This window comes from Haematobia irritans, chromosome 1 (assembly GCF_050003625.1).
Source record: "Haematobia irritans isolate KBUSLIRL chromosome 1, ASM5000362v1, whole genome shotgun sequence".
Lineage (NCBI taxonomy): Eukaryota > Metazoa > Arthropoda > Insecta > Diptera > Muscidae > Haematobia > Haematobia irritans.
Window position 1 is genome coordinate 255,478,539 of NC_134397.1, and position 20,729 is coordinate 255,499,267.

Consider the following 20,729-nt stretch of genomic DNA (forward strand, 5'->3'; position numbering starts at 1 on the left):
TCACATGATAATCGATAAAAATTGTTCCATCGCATCCCAAAAAACAGAGGCCATTACTTTGCCAGCGGACTTTTGTATCTTTCCACGCTTCGGAGACGGTTCACCGGTCGCTGTCCACTCAGCCGACTGTCGATTGGACTCAGGAGTGTAGTGATGGAGCCATGTTTCATCCATTGTCACATATCGACGGAAAAACTCGGGTGTATTACGAGTTAACAGCTGCAAACACCGCTCAGAATCATCAACACGTTGTTGTTTTTGGTCAAATGTGAGCTCGCGTGGCACTCATTTTGCACAGAGTTTCCGCATATCCAAATATTGATGAATGATATTACCAACACGTTCCCTTGATATCGTTAAGGCCTCTGCTATCTCGATCAACTTCATTTTACGGTCATTCAAAATCATTTTGTGGATTTTTTTGATGTTTTCATCGGTAACCACATCTTTCGGACAACCACTGCGTTCTCCGTCCTCCGTGCTCATTTCACCACGCTTGAATTTTGCGTACCAATCAATTATTGTTGATTTCACTGGGTGCAGAGTCCGGAAACTCATTATCAAGCCAAGTTTTTTTTCCATTTTTTCACATCAACAAAAGTTGCTTCTTACAAGACGCCCTATCTCACAAACTAATTGACTTACATACGTCAAATTTTGACAGGAATCATTTGAAGGTAATATGCATTTAATACTAGCGACGCCATCTATGTGTCAGACCGGAGACTTATCAGCCAACCTGTTATGTATATAACCTGCCTTCTTTATTCAAACTGATCGGATGAAATTTGCCGAAAGTTTATGGAAGATCGGTTTGTATGAGGGCTATATACACTCAAAATAAAGTGAACCCTATAGTTCACCAAAGCCGAAAAAAATCCATTTTAGTTCATGAAATTATTACTTTCTAAGAAAGTTTCCATGACTTAATAATTTTTTGCGTACTTTAGTTAAATTAACTAAAACAGAGGAACAAATTATACACAAATGAATTATAAAGATAAACTAAATTCGTGTCTCCACAAAATAGTTCAGAATCTCTTAAAATTTATAAATTTTACCAATTATGCGCGCATCATGAACTTCGTATGGTACAAAAGACAATTTTGAATCTCAATTTTTTCCTCCACACTACGAAATTTTCTTTAATAAGTGAAAAATAGTAATTTTGTCTAATAAATTTTCTTGAACTTGTCGGAAGTTATTTATTTATTTTTGTGAAATCGCCGTGACATTTTCGTAACCTATACAGTTTAGCTAAATTTTTCAAAAATTAATCTAATTTTTCTAAAGTTAAAAAAAAAAACTTTCGTAGTGGGTTAACTGTTTTTTCAGTGTATAATTATGAACCGCTATGAACCAATTTTTTTTTCAACCGGCTTGGATGAAGTTTGTTTCGATTTTAAAGGACAAGTATGTAAATCTCAAATTTAAAACATATTTTCCAGTGTAACTCATATTTTCTTTGCTTATGAAAAAAGAAATTAATAGTGAGCCATATTAATTGTGGAATGACTAGGGTAATTATTATATTTTTTAATTTAAATAAATAATTAAAATTATAAAAAAATGGTAAACAATTAATGTCATATCAAATCTGCCTGAGCACTTCATCTATTTTAAAATTCCATGTAAAGTATTGTTACCATCTCGCATGTTCTCCAATTTTGTCCAAGCATTCTACGAACCATATGCATTCCAAATAAATTAGTCATTAACAAGTATATACGGCCGTAAGTTCGGCCGGGCCGAATCTTATGTACCATGGATTGCGTAGAAACTTGTACTAAAGACAGCCATCCACAATCGAATTACTTGGGTTGCGGTAACATTTGCCGATGGCAAGGTATCTTAATACTTCTTGACACCGTCTTCTCAATTGTAAGTTAGTCCATACGGGGTATATATTAAACAAAAATAAAAAAGGCCGATTAAGTACGTATATAATTCAGTTTGACAAAATTTTGTATTGAAAAAAAATTTTTACAACATTTTCTACAGAAATAAAATTTTGACAAAATTTTTTATAGAAATAAAGTTTTGAAAAAAATTTTCAATAGAAATAAAATTTTGACAAAATTTTCTATTGAAATGAAATTTTGACAAAATTTTCTATAGAAATAAAATCTTGACAAAATTTTGTATAGTAATAAAAAGTTGACAAAATTTTCTATAGAAATAAAATTTTGACAAAATTTTCTACAGGAATAAAATGTTGACAAAATTTTGTATAGTAATAACATTTTAACAAAATTTCCTATAGTAATAAAATTTTGACAAAATTTTCCTATAGTAATAAAATTGTCGATGGCAAGTTAGTCCATACGGGGTATATATTAAACAAAAATAAAAAAGCAGATTAAATACGTATAAAATTCAGTTTGACAAAATTTTCTATAGAAATTAAATTTTGACAAAACTTTCTATAGAAATAAAATTTTGACAAAATTTTTATAGAAATAAAATTTTGACAAAATTTTCTATAGAAATAAAATTTTGACAAAATTTTGTATAGTAATAAGATTTAAAAAAATTTTGTATAGTAATAACATTTTGACAAAATGTTCTATTACTATTTGACAAAATTTTCTATAGTTATAAAATTATGACAAAATTTTCTATATAAATAAAATTTTGGTAGATTATTTTTGGCGATCGGCTATATATAACTATAGACCGATATGGACCAATTTTGGCATGGTTGTTAGCGGCCATACTAGCGCAATGTACCAAATTTCACTACGTACCAAATTTCAACCGGATCGGATGAATTTTGCAATTCAAGAGCTCCGGAGGTCAAATTTGGGGATTGGTTCATATGGGGGCTATAACATACACACCAAAAAATTTCACGAAATTTTTCCAATTAAAATTTTAAATGAGTTTTAAAAAATGTTCAATTAAAAATTTAATTGATTCAACAAATTTTTAAAATTGAAACAAAAATCAATCACAAAAATAATATTATCAATTAATTTTTTAATTAGATCAATTAACTTTTTAATTGACCTTCAATTAATTTTTTAATTGATACTATCATTTCTGTGATTGATGACATTTCAATTAAACATTAATTGGATAAATTAATTTCGTGATTGAATCAGAAAATTTTTTTTTTGTGTGTAGACACATGGTGTCTATCTCGCCATCTAGCGATCTAGCCATGTCCGTCTGTCTATGAACACATTTTTTTTTAATCGAAGTCTACATAGCTATTTTAAACTTCAAATTAAATAATGTTTAGACATAAGTATATGAATTTTTTGTAGAGGCCTCATAGCCAAAACGAATGCACGGATAAAAACACACTTTTCCTTAACAGCATACAACAGGGTTGAAAATGCAGTACAATAGTACTTTTTTCAATACTTTTTGACCCGTAGTACTCCCGCGAATGATTTAGTACCTTTTGTGTAGACATTTTTAAACCGATATAAAATTTATGGTACAATAGTTTTGACAAAATATTTTAATATTTTGAGAAAGTCTTTAACAAATTTATTTGCTAATAGTCTTTTATAAATTTGGTATGCTTCCACACGAACACTTGCTAGATAAGTTATCAATCGCGTACTAAGTAATGCGAGACAAAAATAATGCACCAACATTTGGAGAAAATCTTAACAAAAAAAAAAAAAAAAAAACAAAAAATATTATTTTTAAAGAATTTATTTCTTCAGAAAGTTTTGTCAAAATTTTATTTTATTTTTTGTCAATATTTATTTCTATAGTAAATTTTGTCAAAATTTTATCTCTATAGAAAATTATGTAAAAATTTTATTTCTATAGAAAATGTTAATAAAATTTTAATTCTATAGAAAATTTTGTCACGATTCCATTTCTATAGCAAATTTGTCAACATTTAATTTCTATAGAAAATTTGTCAACATTTTATTTCAATAGAAAATTTTGTCAAAATTTTATTTCTATAGAACATTTTCTCAATATTTTATTTCTAGAGAAAATTTTGTCAAAATTTTTTTCTATAGAAATTTTTGTCAAAATTTTATTTCTATAGAAAATTTTCTCAAAATTGTATTTCTATAGAAAATTTTGTCAAAATTTTATTTCTATACAATATTTTATCAAAATTTTATTTCTATAGAAATTTTTGTCAAAATTTTATTTCTATAGAAAATTTTGTCAAAATTTTATTTCTATAGGAAATTTTGTCAAAATTTTATTTCTATAGAAAATGTTAATAAAATTTAATTCTATAGAAAATTTTGTCAAGATTTCATTTCTATAGAAAATTTGTCAACATTTTATTTCTATAGAAAATTTGTCAACATTTTATTTCTATAGAACATTTTGTCAAAATTTTATTTCTATAGAAAATTTTCTCAATATTTTATTTCTATAGAAAATTTTGTAAAAAGTTTATTTCTAGAGAAAATTTTGTCAAAATTTTATTTCTATAGAAAATTTTGTCAAAAATTTTTTTCTATAGAAATTTTTGTCAATATTTTATTTCTATAGAAAATTTTCTCAAAATTGTATTTCTATAGAAAATTTTGTCAAAATTTTATTTCTATAGAATATTTTATCAAAATTTTATTTCTATAGAAAATTTTGTCAAAATTTTATTTCTATAGAAAATGTTAATAAAATTTAATTCTATAGAAAATTTGTCAACATCTTATTTCTATAGAAAATTTGTCAACATTTTATTTCTATAGAAAATTTTGTCAAAATTGTATTCATATAGAAAATTTTCTCAAAATTTTATTTCTATAGGAAATTTTCTCAAAATTTTATTTCTATAGAAAATTTTGTAAAAAGTTTATTTCTAGAGAAAATTTTGTCAAAATTTTATTTCTATAGAAAATTTTCTCAAAATTGTATTTCTATAGAAAATTTTGTAAAAATTTTATTTCTATAGAAAATTTTGTCAACATTTTATTTCTGTAGAAAATTTTGTCAACATTTTATCTCTATAGAAAATTATGTAAAAAATTTATTTCTATACAAAATTTTATTTCTATAGAAAAAAAGGGAGCCACCGTAGTGCAATGGTTAGCATGCCCGCCTTGCATACACAAGGTCGTGGGTTCGATTCCTGCTTCGACCGAACACCAAAAAGTTTTTCAGCGGTGGATTATCCCACCTCAGTGATGCTGGTGACATTTCTGAGGGTTTCAAAGCTTCTCTAAGTGGTTTCACTGCAATATGGAACGCCGTTCGGACTCGGCTATAAAAAGGAGGTCCCTTGTCATTGAGCTTAACATGGAATCGGGCAGCACTCAGTGATAAGAGAGAAGTTCACCAATGTGGTATCACAATGGACTGAATAGTCTAAGTGAGCCTGATACATCGGGCTGCCACCTAACCTAACCTAACCTAACCTTCTATACAAAATGTTAAAATTTAATTCTATAGAAAATTTGTCAACATTTTATTTCTATAGAAAATTTGTCAACATTTTATTTCTATAGAAAATTTTGTCAAAATTGTATACATATAGAAAATTTTGTTAAGATTTTATTTCTATAGAAAATTTTGTCAAAATTTTATTTCTATAGAAAATTTTGTAAAATGTTTATTTCTATAGAAAATTTTGTCAAAATTTTATTTCTATAGAAAATTTTGTCAAAATTTTTTTTTCTATAGAAATTTTTGTCAAAATTTTATTTCTATAGAAAATTTTCTCAAAATTTTATTTCTATAGAAAATTTTCTCAATATTTTATTTCTATAGAAAATTTTGTCAAACTTTTATTTCTATAGAAAATTTAGTCAAAAAAAAATGTCAACTCTCTCAGTTTCAATCTCTATTTCTTTCTCTATACTCTCACTCTCTGAATAAGATATCAATGTTTACTTCTAAATTATTATACGTTTATATTCACACATTTTATATTTGTGAAATATTGATGTCCCAAACATAATATATTCTAATATATTAACATAGGTGTCTCAACCTTTTAATGCTAGTCTAGGAACATTATATTTTTATACCCTCCACCATAGGATGGGGGTATATTAACTTTGTCATTCCGTTTGTAACACATCGAAATATTGCTCTAAGACCCCATAAAGTATATATATTCTGGGTCGTGGTGAAATTCTAAGTCGATCTGAGCAAGTCCGTCCGTCCGTCCGTCTGTTGAAATCACGCTAACTTCCGAACGAAACAAGCTATCGACTTGAAACTTGGCACAAGTAGTTGTCATCGATGTAGGTCGGATGGTATTGAAAATGGGCCATATCGGTCCACTTTTACGTATAGCCCCCATTTAAACCGATCCCCCGATTTGGCTTGCCGAGCCACTAAGAGAAGCAAATTTCATCTGATCTGGCTGAAATTTGGTACATGGTGTAAGTATACGATCTTTAACATTCATGCCAAAATTGGTCCACATCGGTCCATAATTATATATAGCGCCCATATAAACCGATCCCCCGATTTGGCTTGCCGAGCCTCTAAGAGAAGCAAATTTCATCTGATCCGGCTGAAATTTTGTACATGGTGTTGGTATATGGTATCTAAGAACCATGCAAAAATTGGTCCACATCAGTCCGTAATTATATATAGCCCCCATATAAACCGATCAACAGATTTGACCTCCGGAGCCTCGTGGAAGAGCAAAATTCAACCGATTCGGTTGAAATTTGGTACGTGGTGTTAATATATGGCCTCAAACACCCATGAAAAAATTAGTCGAAATCGGTCCATAATTATATATAGCCCCCATATAAACCGGAGCCCTTTGAAAGAGCAAAATTAATACGATTCGGTTGAAATTTGGTACGTGATGTTAGTATTTGATAGTATGGTCTTTTCGGTCTTCTACCAAAAAAATTATAAGTCCGCTATAAGTCCAAAATTGCTGTTAGCTGCGTGTTTTTTATTTTATACGAGTTTTTATATGTTTTTTTCTGCCACATTTTTACTAAAAAAACGCCGTTTTTAACTTTTTTAAGCCGCCAACATCCAAACTACTTACCCGATTTGAAAATTTTCTGAGAATGAGTTGTAGACGGCTCAATTTTCTTTAATTTGAGTAGCACTAGGATCAAATAAGTCAAATAAGACGAAAGATATGCTCAAAATTGTAAGTGTACCCCTAAAAATTAAAAAAAAAAAAAGTTCAAAAATTTGTATCTCGAAAACCAATCGACAGACAAACTCATTTTCGTGTTTAGTAGGTCAAAATCAATGGGAAAAAGTATGCTAGAAACAAATCACAGAGAAAATTTTGTTATTTGTGACCTAGTGTAATCATATATAGCCCCCATATAAACCGATCCCGAGATTTGGTTTTGGAGCCTCTTGGAAGAGTACATTTCATCCGAGTCAGTTGAAATTTGGTACATTGTGCTAGTATATGGCCGTTAACAACCATGCCTAACTAGGTCCATATTGGTCGATTTATATTTATTTATCGAGTTATATATAGCCCTCAGATAAATCGATCCCCAATCACACAAAAATTGGTCCATATCAAGTTCATAATTGTATATAGCCCCCATATAAGCGATCCCCATATTTTAATTCTGGCTCCCTACGTACCGTGCAAAAGTCCATGTCGATTCGTAATTGTTTGTAGACTTACTTATACATACCTTTTTTGTCTAATATATACCACGTATGGACTAACTCACAATTTAGAAAACGATTTAAGATACCACAACCCAAGTAGTTCGATTGTGGATGGCAGTCTTTCTTAGAAGTTTCTACACTATCCATGGTGGAGGGTACTTAAGATTCGGCCTGGCCGAACTTACTGCCATATATACTTGTTTCTTGCTCGGTTTAGATTTAAAAAATGTTTATGGGTGTAAAAACCTTTATAATATAAAGGTGTGAACGTGACACGAAATTGTTGTTACTCACGAAAACATTCGTGACAATAACCCATCGGAGGGTTAAAGAGAAATATTTGTAGAACAACTTACATTTTTTGCTGGGAGGTAAAGGGTGATTCTTTTGAGGTTAGGATTTTCATGCATTAGTATTTGACAGATCACGTGGGATTTCAGACATGGTGTCAAAGAGAAAGATGCTCAGTATGCTTTGACATTTCATAATGAAGACTTACGATCTGCCACAACGTCGAATTTTCAGTGAATGGGCCCTAGAAAAGTTGGCAGAAAATCCGCTTTTTTATCGACAAATTTTGTTCAGCGATGAGGCTCATTTCTGGTTGAATGGCTACGTAAATAAGCAAAATTGCCACATTTGGAGTGAAGAGCAACCAGAAGCCGTTCAAGAACTGCCCATGCATCCCGAAAAATGCACTGTTTGGTGTGGTTTGTACGCTGGTGGAATCATTGGACCGTATTTTTTCAAAGATGCTGTTGGACGCAACGTTACGGTGAATGGCGATCGCTATCGTTCGATGCTAACAAACTTTTTGTTGCCAAAAATGGAAGAACTGAACTTGGTTGACATGTGGCTTCAACAAGATGGCGCTACATGCCACACAGCTCGCGATTCTATGGCCATTTTGAGGGAAAACTTCGGAGAACAATTCATCTCAAGAAATGGACCGGTAAGTTGGCCACCAAGATCATGCGATTTGACGCCTTTAGACTATTTTTTGTGGGGCTACGTCAAGTCTAAAGTCTACAGAAATAAGCCAGCAACTATTCCAGCTTTGGAAGACAACATTTCCGAAGAAATTCGGGCTATTCCGGCCGAAATGCTCGAAAAAGTTGCCCAAAATTGGACTTTCCGAATGGACCACCTAAGACGCAGCCGCGGTCAACATTTAAATGAAATTATCTTCAAAAAGTAAATGTCATGGACCAATCTAACGTTTCAAATAAAGAACCGATGAGATTTTGCAAATTTTATGCGTTTTTTTTTTTAAAAAAAGTTATCAAGCTCTTAACAAATCACCCTTTAGTTACAATTTCCTTTATAAAAGTTTGGTTTCTAACTGCACTGAAAAAAAAAAATTTAAATGGTATTAAAGATTACGCAACTCCAATTTTAGGATGTGCAACTTACACACTTTTAAGTAAACATTACTTTAAAATAATGAAATTTTAAATAAAAGAAAGTTTATAATCTTTGCTTAGTATTTTTTTATTAAATGTAGGACACAAAGTTTGGAAATTTGCATCCTCTCGTTATAGTCGTATGTCTTTGAGTTAAGAATAATTTTCCTTAAAGTGAAGTAAAACGTGTTTGATTTAAAGAAATCGTCCTTAAATTAACTGAAATATTAAATTTTTGACTTAAGATAAAAACGCCTCATATATAGGCTAAGACTTATTTTGTGGATTATGTATCTTTCGTTTAGAGAATTAATTAAGAAACCAGTTTTTACTTTGAATTATTTGTTAGAATATGGATTATGAAACTGGAATTTGTTTGTACGTGAGTAGCTTTATAATTATATCACAAAAGGAGAATGAAAATTCGATGAATGAGATCTGTATACTAATTTTAAATTTATTGATTCTAGATTTAATGCCAGAGAGGTCCCTAAATAAGTAAAAAATTAATACGAAAATCCTTCAGAAAAGGTCAAAATCTTTAGATACAAGTAATTTTTTTAGTGTATTTTATTAATTAATAATCGTAACGTTGATAATCAATGTAGTTGTAGTGAAAGATTAGGGTACATTGTGGGCTCATACTTTGATATTCTTACTTCCTTTCGACATTCATGAGAAGGGCAAATACACTATACGCATTGTTTATTACCTGAAAGAAAATATAATAAATGAAAAGAAGATATAAAAACAATTGAATCACATATTGTTTTAAAATAAGAATTGTTTCCCTATATCTATACATAGTACTTCATAAATGTAAGAAAAGTTGCATTATGTGGGGTATGTTACGATTTTCGGAATCGCTAATCGCAAAATTTTCTTTTGGTGATAATTTCTTTACTCTAAACTCACACAAATTAACATTTTGGCAATATAGTTTAATAAGAAGTTCAAAAATAAATTGAATTTAAGTCCGATAGTATCTCAATTATGTTTTTTTAAAGAAAAGTAAGTTCCTGCGATTTGCGGAAACCCCGCTATGACAAGGAGTTTCCAAACGATACACGGAAACTCAGTCTGGCTAAACTTATATCCGTAGATACTCGTTTGTAATGGCGTATTTTCTAACCTAAAGGGGACCTTATACGGTCGGATAAACCCTGCGACACAACACGTTGCGGCGACAAATCCGATAGAATAAGGTCATGTTCGCGTGTTGCGGGGACGTGTTGGCATAAAATCAAAACAACTTTGATTTTTTTCTGATTGGGTGGCACAAATTATTAGGTGTAAGGGGATGTTCGACAAACATTATCAAAATAAAGGTCCCATATGGACCGATTTCCCGATTTTGCTTCTTGGGCGTCTAGAAAGTGTATTTTCTATCCGATTTGCATGCAAGTATCTAGAAGTATTGTAGGACCATAAAGAGGTGTGCCCAAAAAGGTCCGTATCGGTCATGTTTTGAATAACCCCCATATGGACCGATCTCCCGATTTTAATTCTTGGGCTTCTAGAAACCGTTTTTTATCCGATTTGCCTGAAATTGAAAATCTGGAAAATGGGGTATATTGGTCCATGTTTTGGTATAGCCTCCATATGGACCGATCTCCCGATTTTACTTCTTGGGCGTCTATTTTCTAGCCGATTTGCTTGAAATTGAAAATCTAGTGGTATTTTAAGATCACAAATAGGTGTGTCGCAACTGGTGCATATCGGCTCATGTTTTGGTACAGCCCCCATATAGACCTACCTTCCGACTTTATTACTGGGGCTTATAGAATCCGTAGTTTTTATCAAATTTGCCGGAAATTAGAAATCTAGAGGTATTTTAGGACCATAAAGAGGTGTGTCGAAAATGGTACGTATCGGTCCGTGCTTTGGTATAGCCCCTATATAGATTGATCTCCCGATTTTACTTCTTGGGTTTCTAGAATTCGTAGTTTTCACCCAATTCGTCTGAAAGTAGAATTCTAGATGTATTGTGAGAAACATTAAGAGGTGGTGAGTATTAGGTTAGGTTAGGTTATTTAGGTGGCAGTCCGATGTATCAGGCTCACTTAGACTATTTAGTCCTTTGTGATACCACATTGGTGAACTTCTCTCTTATCACTGAGTGCTGCCCGATTCCATGTTAAGCTTAATGACAAGGGACCTCCTTTTTGTAGCCGAGCCCGAACGGAGTTCCACATTGCAGTGAAACCACATAGAGAAGCTTTGAGACCCTCAGAATTGTCACCAGCATTACTGAGGTGGGATAATCCATCGCTGAAAAACTTGTTGGTGTTCGGTCGAAGCAGGAATCGAACCCACGACCTTGTGTATGCAAGGCGGGCATGCTAACCATTGCACCACGATGGTGAGTAATGGCCCATGTTTTGATATAGCCCCCATATAGACCTAACTCCCGAATTTATTTTTAGGACTTCTGGAATCCGGCCTCCACATAGAGGGATCTCCTGATTTAACTCCTTGGGCTTCTAGAAACCGTAGTTTTTATCCGATTTGCACAAAAATGTAAATATACTGGAATTTTAGACCCTCAAAAATCAGTATCGCATTTATTTTTACCGGTCCGTTTGGTAAGGCATCGATATAGACCGATTTAACTTCTTGAGGGTACACTAGATAGGGTCACGGCCTAAAGGAAAAAAAAAGTTGATGCGGTCACCCCCCAGTTTTGTAGCATATTCGAAGACAATTTCATAATAACAAAACTTTTTTTCGAGCACCCTACGACCCCCCAAAATACAATTTATTGTGCTGTGTCGTCATTTGAAGTCCGATAGAAAAGAAACGCATATCGTTGTTTCGTACATTGGTCATTTTTGACTCCGACGTCAAATTTGATTTTTATTTTTTTTATTTCGCTTCGTATACCCCTATGACGCCCATTTCCTATAACCATCATAAAGATCTTAACAAACTATGCAACTTTTGCTTTTGAAGTATTTACTTATATTCATAAACAAAAAAGTTACAGAGATTTTAAAGAGTCAATAGGTCACCCTACACACCACCAAATAGTTTTTGCTGTGTTGTCAGACAGCACAGTAAATTGTAGTTCGGGGGGTGCACGAAAAAAAAAAGTTTTGGTGTTCTGAAATTGTCTTCGAATATGCTACAAAACTGGGGGGTGACCGCATCAACTTTTTTCGTGACCCTATCTAGGGTACACCCAAAGAACAAAATATTTTCCTCCGGAATGAAATTTTAGACAAACGAAATTTCCCTTTCGTTTAAAGTATTTTCGTTTAGAGCAAACTAATCCGAATGTTTAATAAGCGGTTCAACGATTGTCTCTAAAATTTGTGTCAAAAGAAAACTATGCTTGTCGAAAATTTCGTTCCTCAGAAAAGAAAACACATGGTATAACAGCCGCACTGATCACCATCGTATTCATTTAAATAATGGCGGAAAAAATCTACAGATTTAAGATTTCAAATCAAGGCGTTATTTTATTATATACACGATATGTTTATGATTTCTCTAAAACTCAAACAAAATTGGTATTCCTAAATCCAGAATCTGATCTAGTCTTCATAGGTAGAATCTGGTTGAACTGATTTGCTTGGGAGAAAATTTGCCATCAAACCCTCTAAAATTCTATATATTATCAAGAAACCCGCTACGACGAAGAGTTTTCAAAGTAAGCTATTATATTAGATTCATGGCCGAATATTAAGATTCGGCCCGGCCGAACTTACTGCTGTATATACTTGTTTTTACATTAAAAACAGGCATTTCTGCAATGAAATTAATGATGGATCGCCAATTCTGGTTGGACATTTAAAAAATATATAAATCTAAACAAGAATTGTGGCAAAAACGTAGAAAAATTACACTGCTATTCAGTGGAAAACCAGGCGAGAAGTATTTTGAAATCCATCAAGTAATATATTAAATGTGGATTACTCCAGGAATCATTGTTTTGCAATATATACCCGGATTTTTATTATTTTCTTCCATTTTTTCAGTAAAAATTGGCTTCACCCATAACTCTTCATACATCTTCATTGTTTATGTTTATGCTTCTTCTTATTTTTTCATGGGCAAGTAAGGGCAAATCTTGAACGAACACACAACAAATAGACGAACCTCTGTCGTTGGGTTTATCCGACCATCTAAGGTCCGTTTAATAAAAGCATTCAAAATGACAGTTATCGAAAGATAGCGTGAAATAACACCTTCAATTTGAAATATTTTACCTTTGTAAATATGGGCAAACCAACTTGAAAATATCCTCCAATTTTAACCTGATCTGGACGTTTTAAAAATTCTTTAAATAAAACCATTAATTTACGATTCGATATGGAAAAATTCAACCATTCAATATGATATAGGTCCATTGTTAGCTGTGATGAATTCACAGTGATTTCATTGCCAAAATAACAGGGTAGAAATATTTCCAATATCATAACACACAAAAATTGTAGCATTGAGAAAAATTGTCCAATATTTTCAGCTATGTCCATCTAGAAAAAGAAAAGAAAACCATATTTAAAGGCTATGTTAAAAATTGTAGTGACAAATTTTTTTTACGAGTTCACCTTTTGTATTCGATAACAGCAAAAACATAAAATTAGAGCACTTAAAATAATTTGAGCCAAAACATATTTCGAAGTTAGAATTTCACATTCTTTTGTCATTCTGAAAGAAAATACCAAAATTACCAAATTATTATAATTATGTCTTTAACAAAAACAAAATAATTTTCAGTAAAGGTAAAAATTATCAAAAATTGGCACCTGTTTCAACCAAATACCAAAAACTGTTTTAGCGGTGGATTATTCTCTCTCATTAATGCTGGAGACATTTCGGAGTGTTTGAGAGCTTTTCTAAGCGCTTTCAACGCAAGGTGAAACACCGTTTGGACTCGGCTATAAAAAGGAGGTCCCTTGTAATTAAGCTGAAAAAGAATCAGGACGCATTCATAGATAAGACAGAAACAAGTCCATTATGTGTGGTATCACTATGTAACGGTTGTCACTATACGAGGGTGACCTTTTATTTGGCCGGATTAAACAATCATAGTATTGCCATCTGCCAACTGGCAACTCCATCGTAAAACTTTAAATTTATGAGGTTTTACGAACTCAGAATAGCACTACGACGGTCGCCTTTTATAATTTGGGATTAAAAAAAAAACAAATATTTATTAATATTTAAATATTTATATATATTTTGATTGTCGTTCTACTAAAGATTGTCATTCACAATAGAATTATTCGGCTGTGGTAATACAAGTACTTGCCGATGGCAACGTATCTTAAAACTCTTCTAAATTGTAAGTTAGTTTATGTGGGGGCTATATATAATTATGGCCCGATTTGTACCAATTTTTGCATGGATGTTAGAGGCAGTATATAAACACCACGTACCGAATTTCAACCGGATCGGATGCAATTTTCTCCTTCAAGAGGTTCCGGAGGTCAAATCTGGGAATCGGTTTATATGGGGGCTATATGTAATAATGGACCGATTTCGATCAATTTGTGCATGGAAGTTAGAGGCCATATACTGACACCATGTACCGAATTTCAATCGGATCGGATGAAATTTGCTCCTCCAAGAGGCTCTGGAGTTCAAATCGGAGGATCGGTATATATGGGGGCTACATATAAATTTAGACCGATTTGGATCAATTTTTGCATGATTATTAGAGACCATATACTGACACCATGAACCGAATTTCAATCGGATCGGATTGAAGAGGCCAAGAGGCTCTGGAGGTCAAATCTGGGGATCGGTTTATATGGGGGCTATATATAAATATGGACCGATATGGACCAAGTTTTGCATGATTGTTAGAGACCATATACTAAAACCATGTACCAAATTTCAGCAGTTTCTGATGAAATTTGCTTCTCTTTGAGGCTCCGCAAGCCAGATCTGGGGATCGGTTTATATGGGGGCTATATATAATTATGGACCGATTTGGATCAATTTATGCATGGAAGTTAGAGGCCATATACTAACACCATGTACCGAATTTCAATCTGATGGGTTGAAATTTGCTTCTCTTAGAGGCTCCACAAGCTAAATCTGGGGATCGGTTTATATGGAGGCTATATATAATTATGGACCGATATCGACCAATTTTTGCATGGTTATTAGAGAGCATATACTAACACCATAAACCGAATTTCAACCTGATCAGATGAAATTTTCTCCTTCAAAAGGTTCCGGAGGTCAAATCGGGGGATCGGTTTATATGGGGGCTATATATAATTTCAAATTTCAAATTTCAACCGGATCGGATGAAATTAGCTTCTCTGTAACAACCACGCAAAACCACGCACAAAAACGCCCGTGGACGAAATTGTGAAAATTCCGTTTTGATTTTTTGTGACCGTTTCCGTTTCATTTTGTCACCGTCCGTTCACGACTATGGAACGTAATTGTTTCTATTAGTGCAATCACACAAAAATCGGTCCATATCGGTTCATAATCATGGTTGCCACTCGAGCCAAAAATAATCTACCAAAATTTTATTGCTATAGAAAATTTTGCCAATTAATGAATTGTTGATTGAAACGAGCTCGAGGTCTGTATTTTTTAATTTATTTTTTTATTCAATATTTCGTCTTTTCATTGAAAGACTTCATCGGGAAAATTATTCTGAGTGTACAAAAAGAAAAGAAAATATATACAAAAACATTGAAATACGTACAAATTTGATGTTACATTAAAAACACTTACGAAAACAACAAAAATATTACACCCACTATTGAGTAGAACCTAACGACACAGCGTCTGTTGTCATACTAACTATTGTTCTTCCGCCCTTTTGTTTTTCTGATCAGATTCCTGTAGCTTTGCGCCAAATTGTCAATGTCTGTCTTATAGTTCATTCTCTTTTCTGTTGTTGTGTTGAGAATGTGTAACATCTCCAGTGTTAGTCTCTTATTATAGTTACTCTCACACTGTAGCACACGCATTCTCTCTATATCGGGGTGGTGATGTTCTGCTGCACAGTGTGTTGATAGTGCCGTTTTTTGCATTGGTCTCTGTAACCGATGAATTTTGTCAAACTGAATTATATACGTATTTAATCGGTCATTTTTAATTTAATATGTGATATATATTAGTATGGACTTACTTATAATTTAGACACGTAAGGAAAGTCTAAAGTCGGGCGGGGCCGACTATATTATATCCTGCACCACTTTGTAGATCTAAATTTTCGATACCATATCACATCCTATATATAAAGGTTTGTCCCAAATACATACATTTAAATATCACTCGATTTGGACAGAATTTGATAGACTTTTACAAAACCTATAGACTCAAAATTTAAGTTGTCTAATGCATTAGGGTGGAACACAATTTTAGTAAAAAACCAGTAAGGAAAGTCTAAAGTCGGGCGGGGCCGACTATATTATACCCTGCACCACTTTGTAGATCTAAATTTTCGATACCATATCACATCCGTCAAATGTGTTGGGGGCTATATATAAAGGTTTGTCCCAAATACATAGATTTATATATCACTCAATCTTTATATATCACTCAAAATTTAAGTCGGCTAATGCACTAGGGTGGAACACAATGTTAGTAAAAAAAATATTGGAAACGTTTAAATCTGAAGCAATTTTAAGGAAACTTCGCAAAAGTTTATTTATGATTTATCGCTCGATATATATGTATTAGAAGTTTAGAAAAATTAGAGTCATTTTTACAACTTTTCGACTAAGCAGTGGCGATTTTACAAGGAAAATGTTGGTATTTTGACCATTTTTGTCGAAATCAGAAAAACATATATATGGGAGCTATATCTAAATCTGAACCGATTTCAACCAAATTTGGCACGCATAGCTACAATGCTAATTCTACTCCCTGTGCAAAATTTCAACTAAATCGGAGTTAAAAATTGGCCTCTGTGGTCATATGAGTGTAAATCGGGCGAAAGCTTTATATGGGAGATATATCCAAATCTGAACCGATTTCAACCAAATTTGGCACGCATAGCTACAATGCTAATTCTACTCCCTATGCAAAATTTCAACTAAATCGGAGCAAAAAATTGGCCTCTGTGGGCAAATGAGTGTAAATCGGGCGAAAGCTATATATGGGAGCTATATCTAAATCTGAACCAATTTTGCTGATATTTTGCAAGTTTTTCGAGACTCATAAAATATTCGGATGTACGGAATTTGAGGAAGATCGGTTGATATACACGCCAATTATGACCAGATCGGTGAAAAATATATATGGCAGCTATATCTAAATCTGAACCAAAATCAATAGGGATCGTCTTTGAGCCGAAACAGGACCCTATACCAAATTTTAGGACAATCGGACTAAAACTGCGAGCTGTACTTTGCACACAAAAATACATCAACAGACAGACAGACAGACGGACAGACAGACGGACATCGCTAAATCGACTCAGAATTTAATTCTAAGCCGATCCGTATACTAAAAGGTTGGTCTATGATTACTCCTTCTTGGCGTTACATAAAAATGCACAAACTTATTATACCCTGTACCACAGTAGTGGTGAAGGGTATAAATATGGGAAACATTTAAATCTGAAGCAATTTTAAGGAAACTTCGCAAAAGTTTATTTATGATTTATCGCTCGATATATATGTATTAGAAGTTTAGGAAAATTAGAGTCATTTTTACAACTTTTCGACTAAGCAGTGGCGATTTAACAAGGAAAATATTGGTATTTTGACCATTTTTGTCGAAATCAGAAAAACATATATATGGGAGCTATATCTAAATCTGAACCGATTTCAATCAAATTTGGCACACATGACTATATTACTAATTGTACTCCTAGTGCAAAATTTCAACCAAATTGGGCCAAAACTCTGGCCTCTGTGGTCATATGAGTGTAAGTCGGGCGAAAAATATATATGGCTATATCTAAATCTGAACCGATTTCAATCAAGTTTGGCACACATGACTATACTAGCAATTGTACTCCTTCCGCAAAATTTCAAGCAAATCGGGATAAAACTCTGGCTTCTTGGTCCATATAAGTGCATATCGGGCGAAAGATATATAAGGATGCTATATCTAAATCTGAATCGATTTCAACCAAATTTGGCACACATAGCTATAGTACTAAATATTCTCCCTGTGCAAAATTTTTACCAAATTGGGGCAAAACTCTGGCTTTTAGGACCATATTAGTCCATATCGGGCGAAAGATATATATGGGAGCTATATCTAAATCTGAACCGATTTCAATCAAATTTTGCACACTTGACTATACGGCTAAGTGTTATGTTTGTACAAAATTCGGTATAAAACTCTGGCTGCTGGGTCCATATTAGTGCATATTTGGCTAAAGATATAAATGGGAGCTATATTTAAATCTGAACCGATTTCTTCCAAAATCAATAGGGTTCTATTCTGACCCAAATTAGTAACGTGTGCCAAATTTGAAGGCGATTGGACTTAAATTGCGACCTAGACTTTAATCACAAAAATGTGTTCACAGACAGACGGACGGACGGACAGACGGACATGGTTATATCGACTCAGGGACCCACCCTGAGCATTATTGCCAAAGACACCATGTGTCTATCTCGCCTCCTTCTGGGTGTTACAAACATATGCACTAACTTATAATACCCTGTTCCACAGTGTGGCGCAGGGTATAAAAACACACAAACGTTAAAAAAAGACTTCACGAAATATGTCATTAAAATTGACCCAATGAAATAAATGCATTGATATAACGAAATTGTTCATTACTATAACGAATCTCGGTTAATCAACGAAACATTTCATAATATTTTCAATGACATTGACGAAAGTGTTTCATATTATCAATGAAGAAATTTCGTTGGATCGGTAAAATTTTTTTGTGTATATAGTCTGAAATCGTAGATGTGCTACAAACCCGAATGGCAAATATATTACGCCCCAATCTCTATCCAATGGTGGTGGGTTCAAAAATATATGCACGGCATTTTTCTGAGTGTAGGAAATATAATTGTATGCTAATTTGTTTATCGCCCACAAATAACTTCTCACCTTCTGATTGCTTTGTGCATTTGAAATATACTTCGAAATTCATGTTGCACATCCTCACTTTTGACACCTTTGAACTTTTGCAAACGAAAACTCAAGATTTTATACAGCAATGATGTGTGGAAAAGAAAATAACAACCCATCATGTCAAGGCAAACATTTGATGTGGCAGTGCAGGCCATAGCAGCGAAATTATAAAAATAGGCCATCCAATAATTCCTCCCGCCAGAACGCCATTCAAAGGGAACCCAATAGGCAAAAGCCATTTGGGGCTCATCGATGACCAGGACACCCAAAAATGCCGAGACCACAGTTAGGAAACTTCCTGATGCATACATATAAATTACATAACGAAATTGACGCTGTGCCCTCTTCCAATATTCAACTTCCTCCAACGAATGCAATGCAAACTGGGGACTTTCATTCAAAATGCAAATGAAATTTGAAGCCTTGACCGAATGCTGCCAAATATTTAAAATTTTCACAATTAAAGCCGCCTCAGTCAGTGACATGTAGAGCACATCACCCATTTGGTCAATATCGCTGGCACGCAATACTTCAATCCACATCAGGCCAATGAATATGAAAGTGAATGGCATGTGCAGGACAAAACGTTGGATGTACTGCCATAGTTGCCCACATTTGACCATATTCGAATCCAGTTGGCCATTCGATGGTGACCATTGCCATAGACCAATGACTTTCATAATTTTTAATAAAATTTCTGCTGCATAAATTCTCTCGCAAGCGGTTTCGCCAGCCTGGGACAAATGCAAGTGTCCACTCATAATTTTCTCGGCTGTTGTTTTTTTTTTTTTTGTTTTTTTAACTTTCACTTGTCCGTTAAGCAAATAGGTTTTGAAATGGATACTACAGAGCACTATTGAAGATTTATCGCAATGTCTCAAGTGATGTGTGGCCTTATATATGAAGCATTTTTCGACTACTCTATAGGAAATTTAAATATGTCCACACGATGTTTACACAGGCTAATACAATATTTATTAAAACGCTAACCTTTGTAGCTAGTGTTTTAATGTTTATTATAGTTTTTTTTTTGTTTAATTGTAATAAATAATATATATTAATGGTTCTACATATACAATTAAAATAAAGTGAAGCCACCCGGAAAGCAAATTTTGATTAATTTTATAAATTTTTAATTAATCTACACTAGGCACGAAATCTTACTTAAGGAGATTTTGACCGAAATCCGTGTTAAATGTTTACAACCCCCACCAAAAAAAAAAATATATTCTTTCCCCCTAAACGAAATGTGAGACAAACAAATATGATTTCCCATTTACATTTCTCTGTAAGGAAGTTTGGAAGAACAGCATATAAAAATGTTCAAAATTACATACTACTATATAAAATTTTTATTATGAAACATCAAAATGTAACTTATTAAAGACTTAAAGTCAGAAAAGAATAATGCTTGATAGAATTGAAATTGACAGTGCACAAAAAAAATAATTCTTTCCTCCCAAACGAAATTTTAGACAAACAAAGTTCGTTTCTCATTTGCTTTTCGCTGTAAGGAAGTGTATTTGGAAGAAAAGTATATACTTTTTGTGATAAACGTTTATTCTTTTCCAGGATGTAAAACAATTTCATAAAGACTAACTCAAAACAAAAAAAAACGTTGTTTTCTTGCTAATTGCATTTTCCCTCACATCTTTCTCACATCCACGAGGTTTTTTAGTTCTTAACACCTTTTCCTGTAATACCAACAATGTAGAAGAAATTATACAATTTTATAAATTTTTAATTTTTTTTTACCTT

General features: G+C 32.9%; 2 protein-coding genes and 1 long non-coding RNA gene across 3 annotated transcripts in view; 1 reads left to right on the top strand and 2 right to left on the bottom strand.

The window, feature by feature from the left end:
• Positions 1-20,729, top strand: part of Nha2 (Na[+]/H[+] hydrogen antiporter 2) — a 328,883-nt gene that overhangs the window by 147,717 nt on the left and 160,437 nt on the right. The window lies entirely within an intron of this gene.
• On the bottom strand, positions 1,615-19,732 carry LOC142219892 (odorant receptor 94a-like). Its single transcript, XM_075288657.1, has 6 exons — positions 18,948-19,732; positions 13,499-13,598; positions 13,157-13,423; positions 9,605-9,657; positions 8,886-8,889; positions 1,615-1,680 (listed from the first exon to the last, which is right to left on the bottom strand). The coding sequence occupies exons 1-6, from the start codon at positions 19,730-19,732 to the stop codon at positions 1,615-1,617; spliced, it is 1,275 nt and encodes a 424-aa protein (XP_075144772.1).
• Positions 15,499-15,785, bottom strand: LOC142219653 (uncharacterized). The gene is made up of 2 exons (XR_012717693.1): positions 15,651-15,785; positions 15,499-15,569 (listed from the first exon to the last, which is right to left on the bottom strand). It is a non-coding gene; the product is annotated as an uncharacterized LOC142219653 (long non-coding RNA).

Coding starts and splice junctions, on each gene's coding strand:
- LOC142219892 (XM_075288657.1), bottom strand. CDS start 19,732: ATGAGTGGACACTTGCATTTGTCCCAGGCTGGCGAAACCGCTTGCGAG. Junction 13,424..13,498: donor GCTGTTATCGAATACAAAAG/GTGAACTCGTAA, acceptor TTCTTTTTCTAG/ATGGACATAGCTGAAAATAT. Junction 9,658..13,156: donor GTTTGCCCATATTTACAAAG/GTAAAATATTTC, acceptor ATTTTCTTTCAG/GTAATAAACAATGCGTATAG.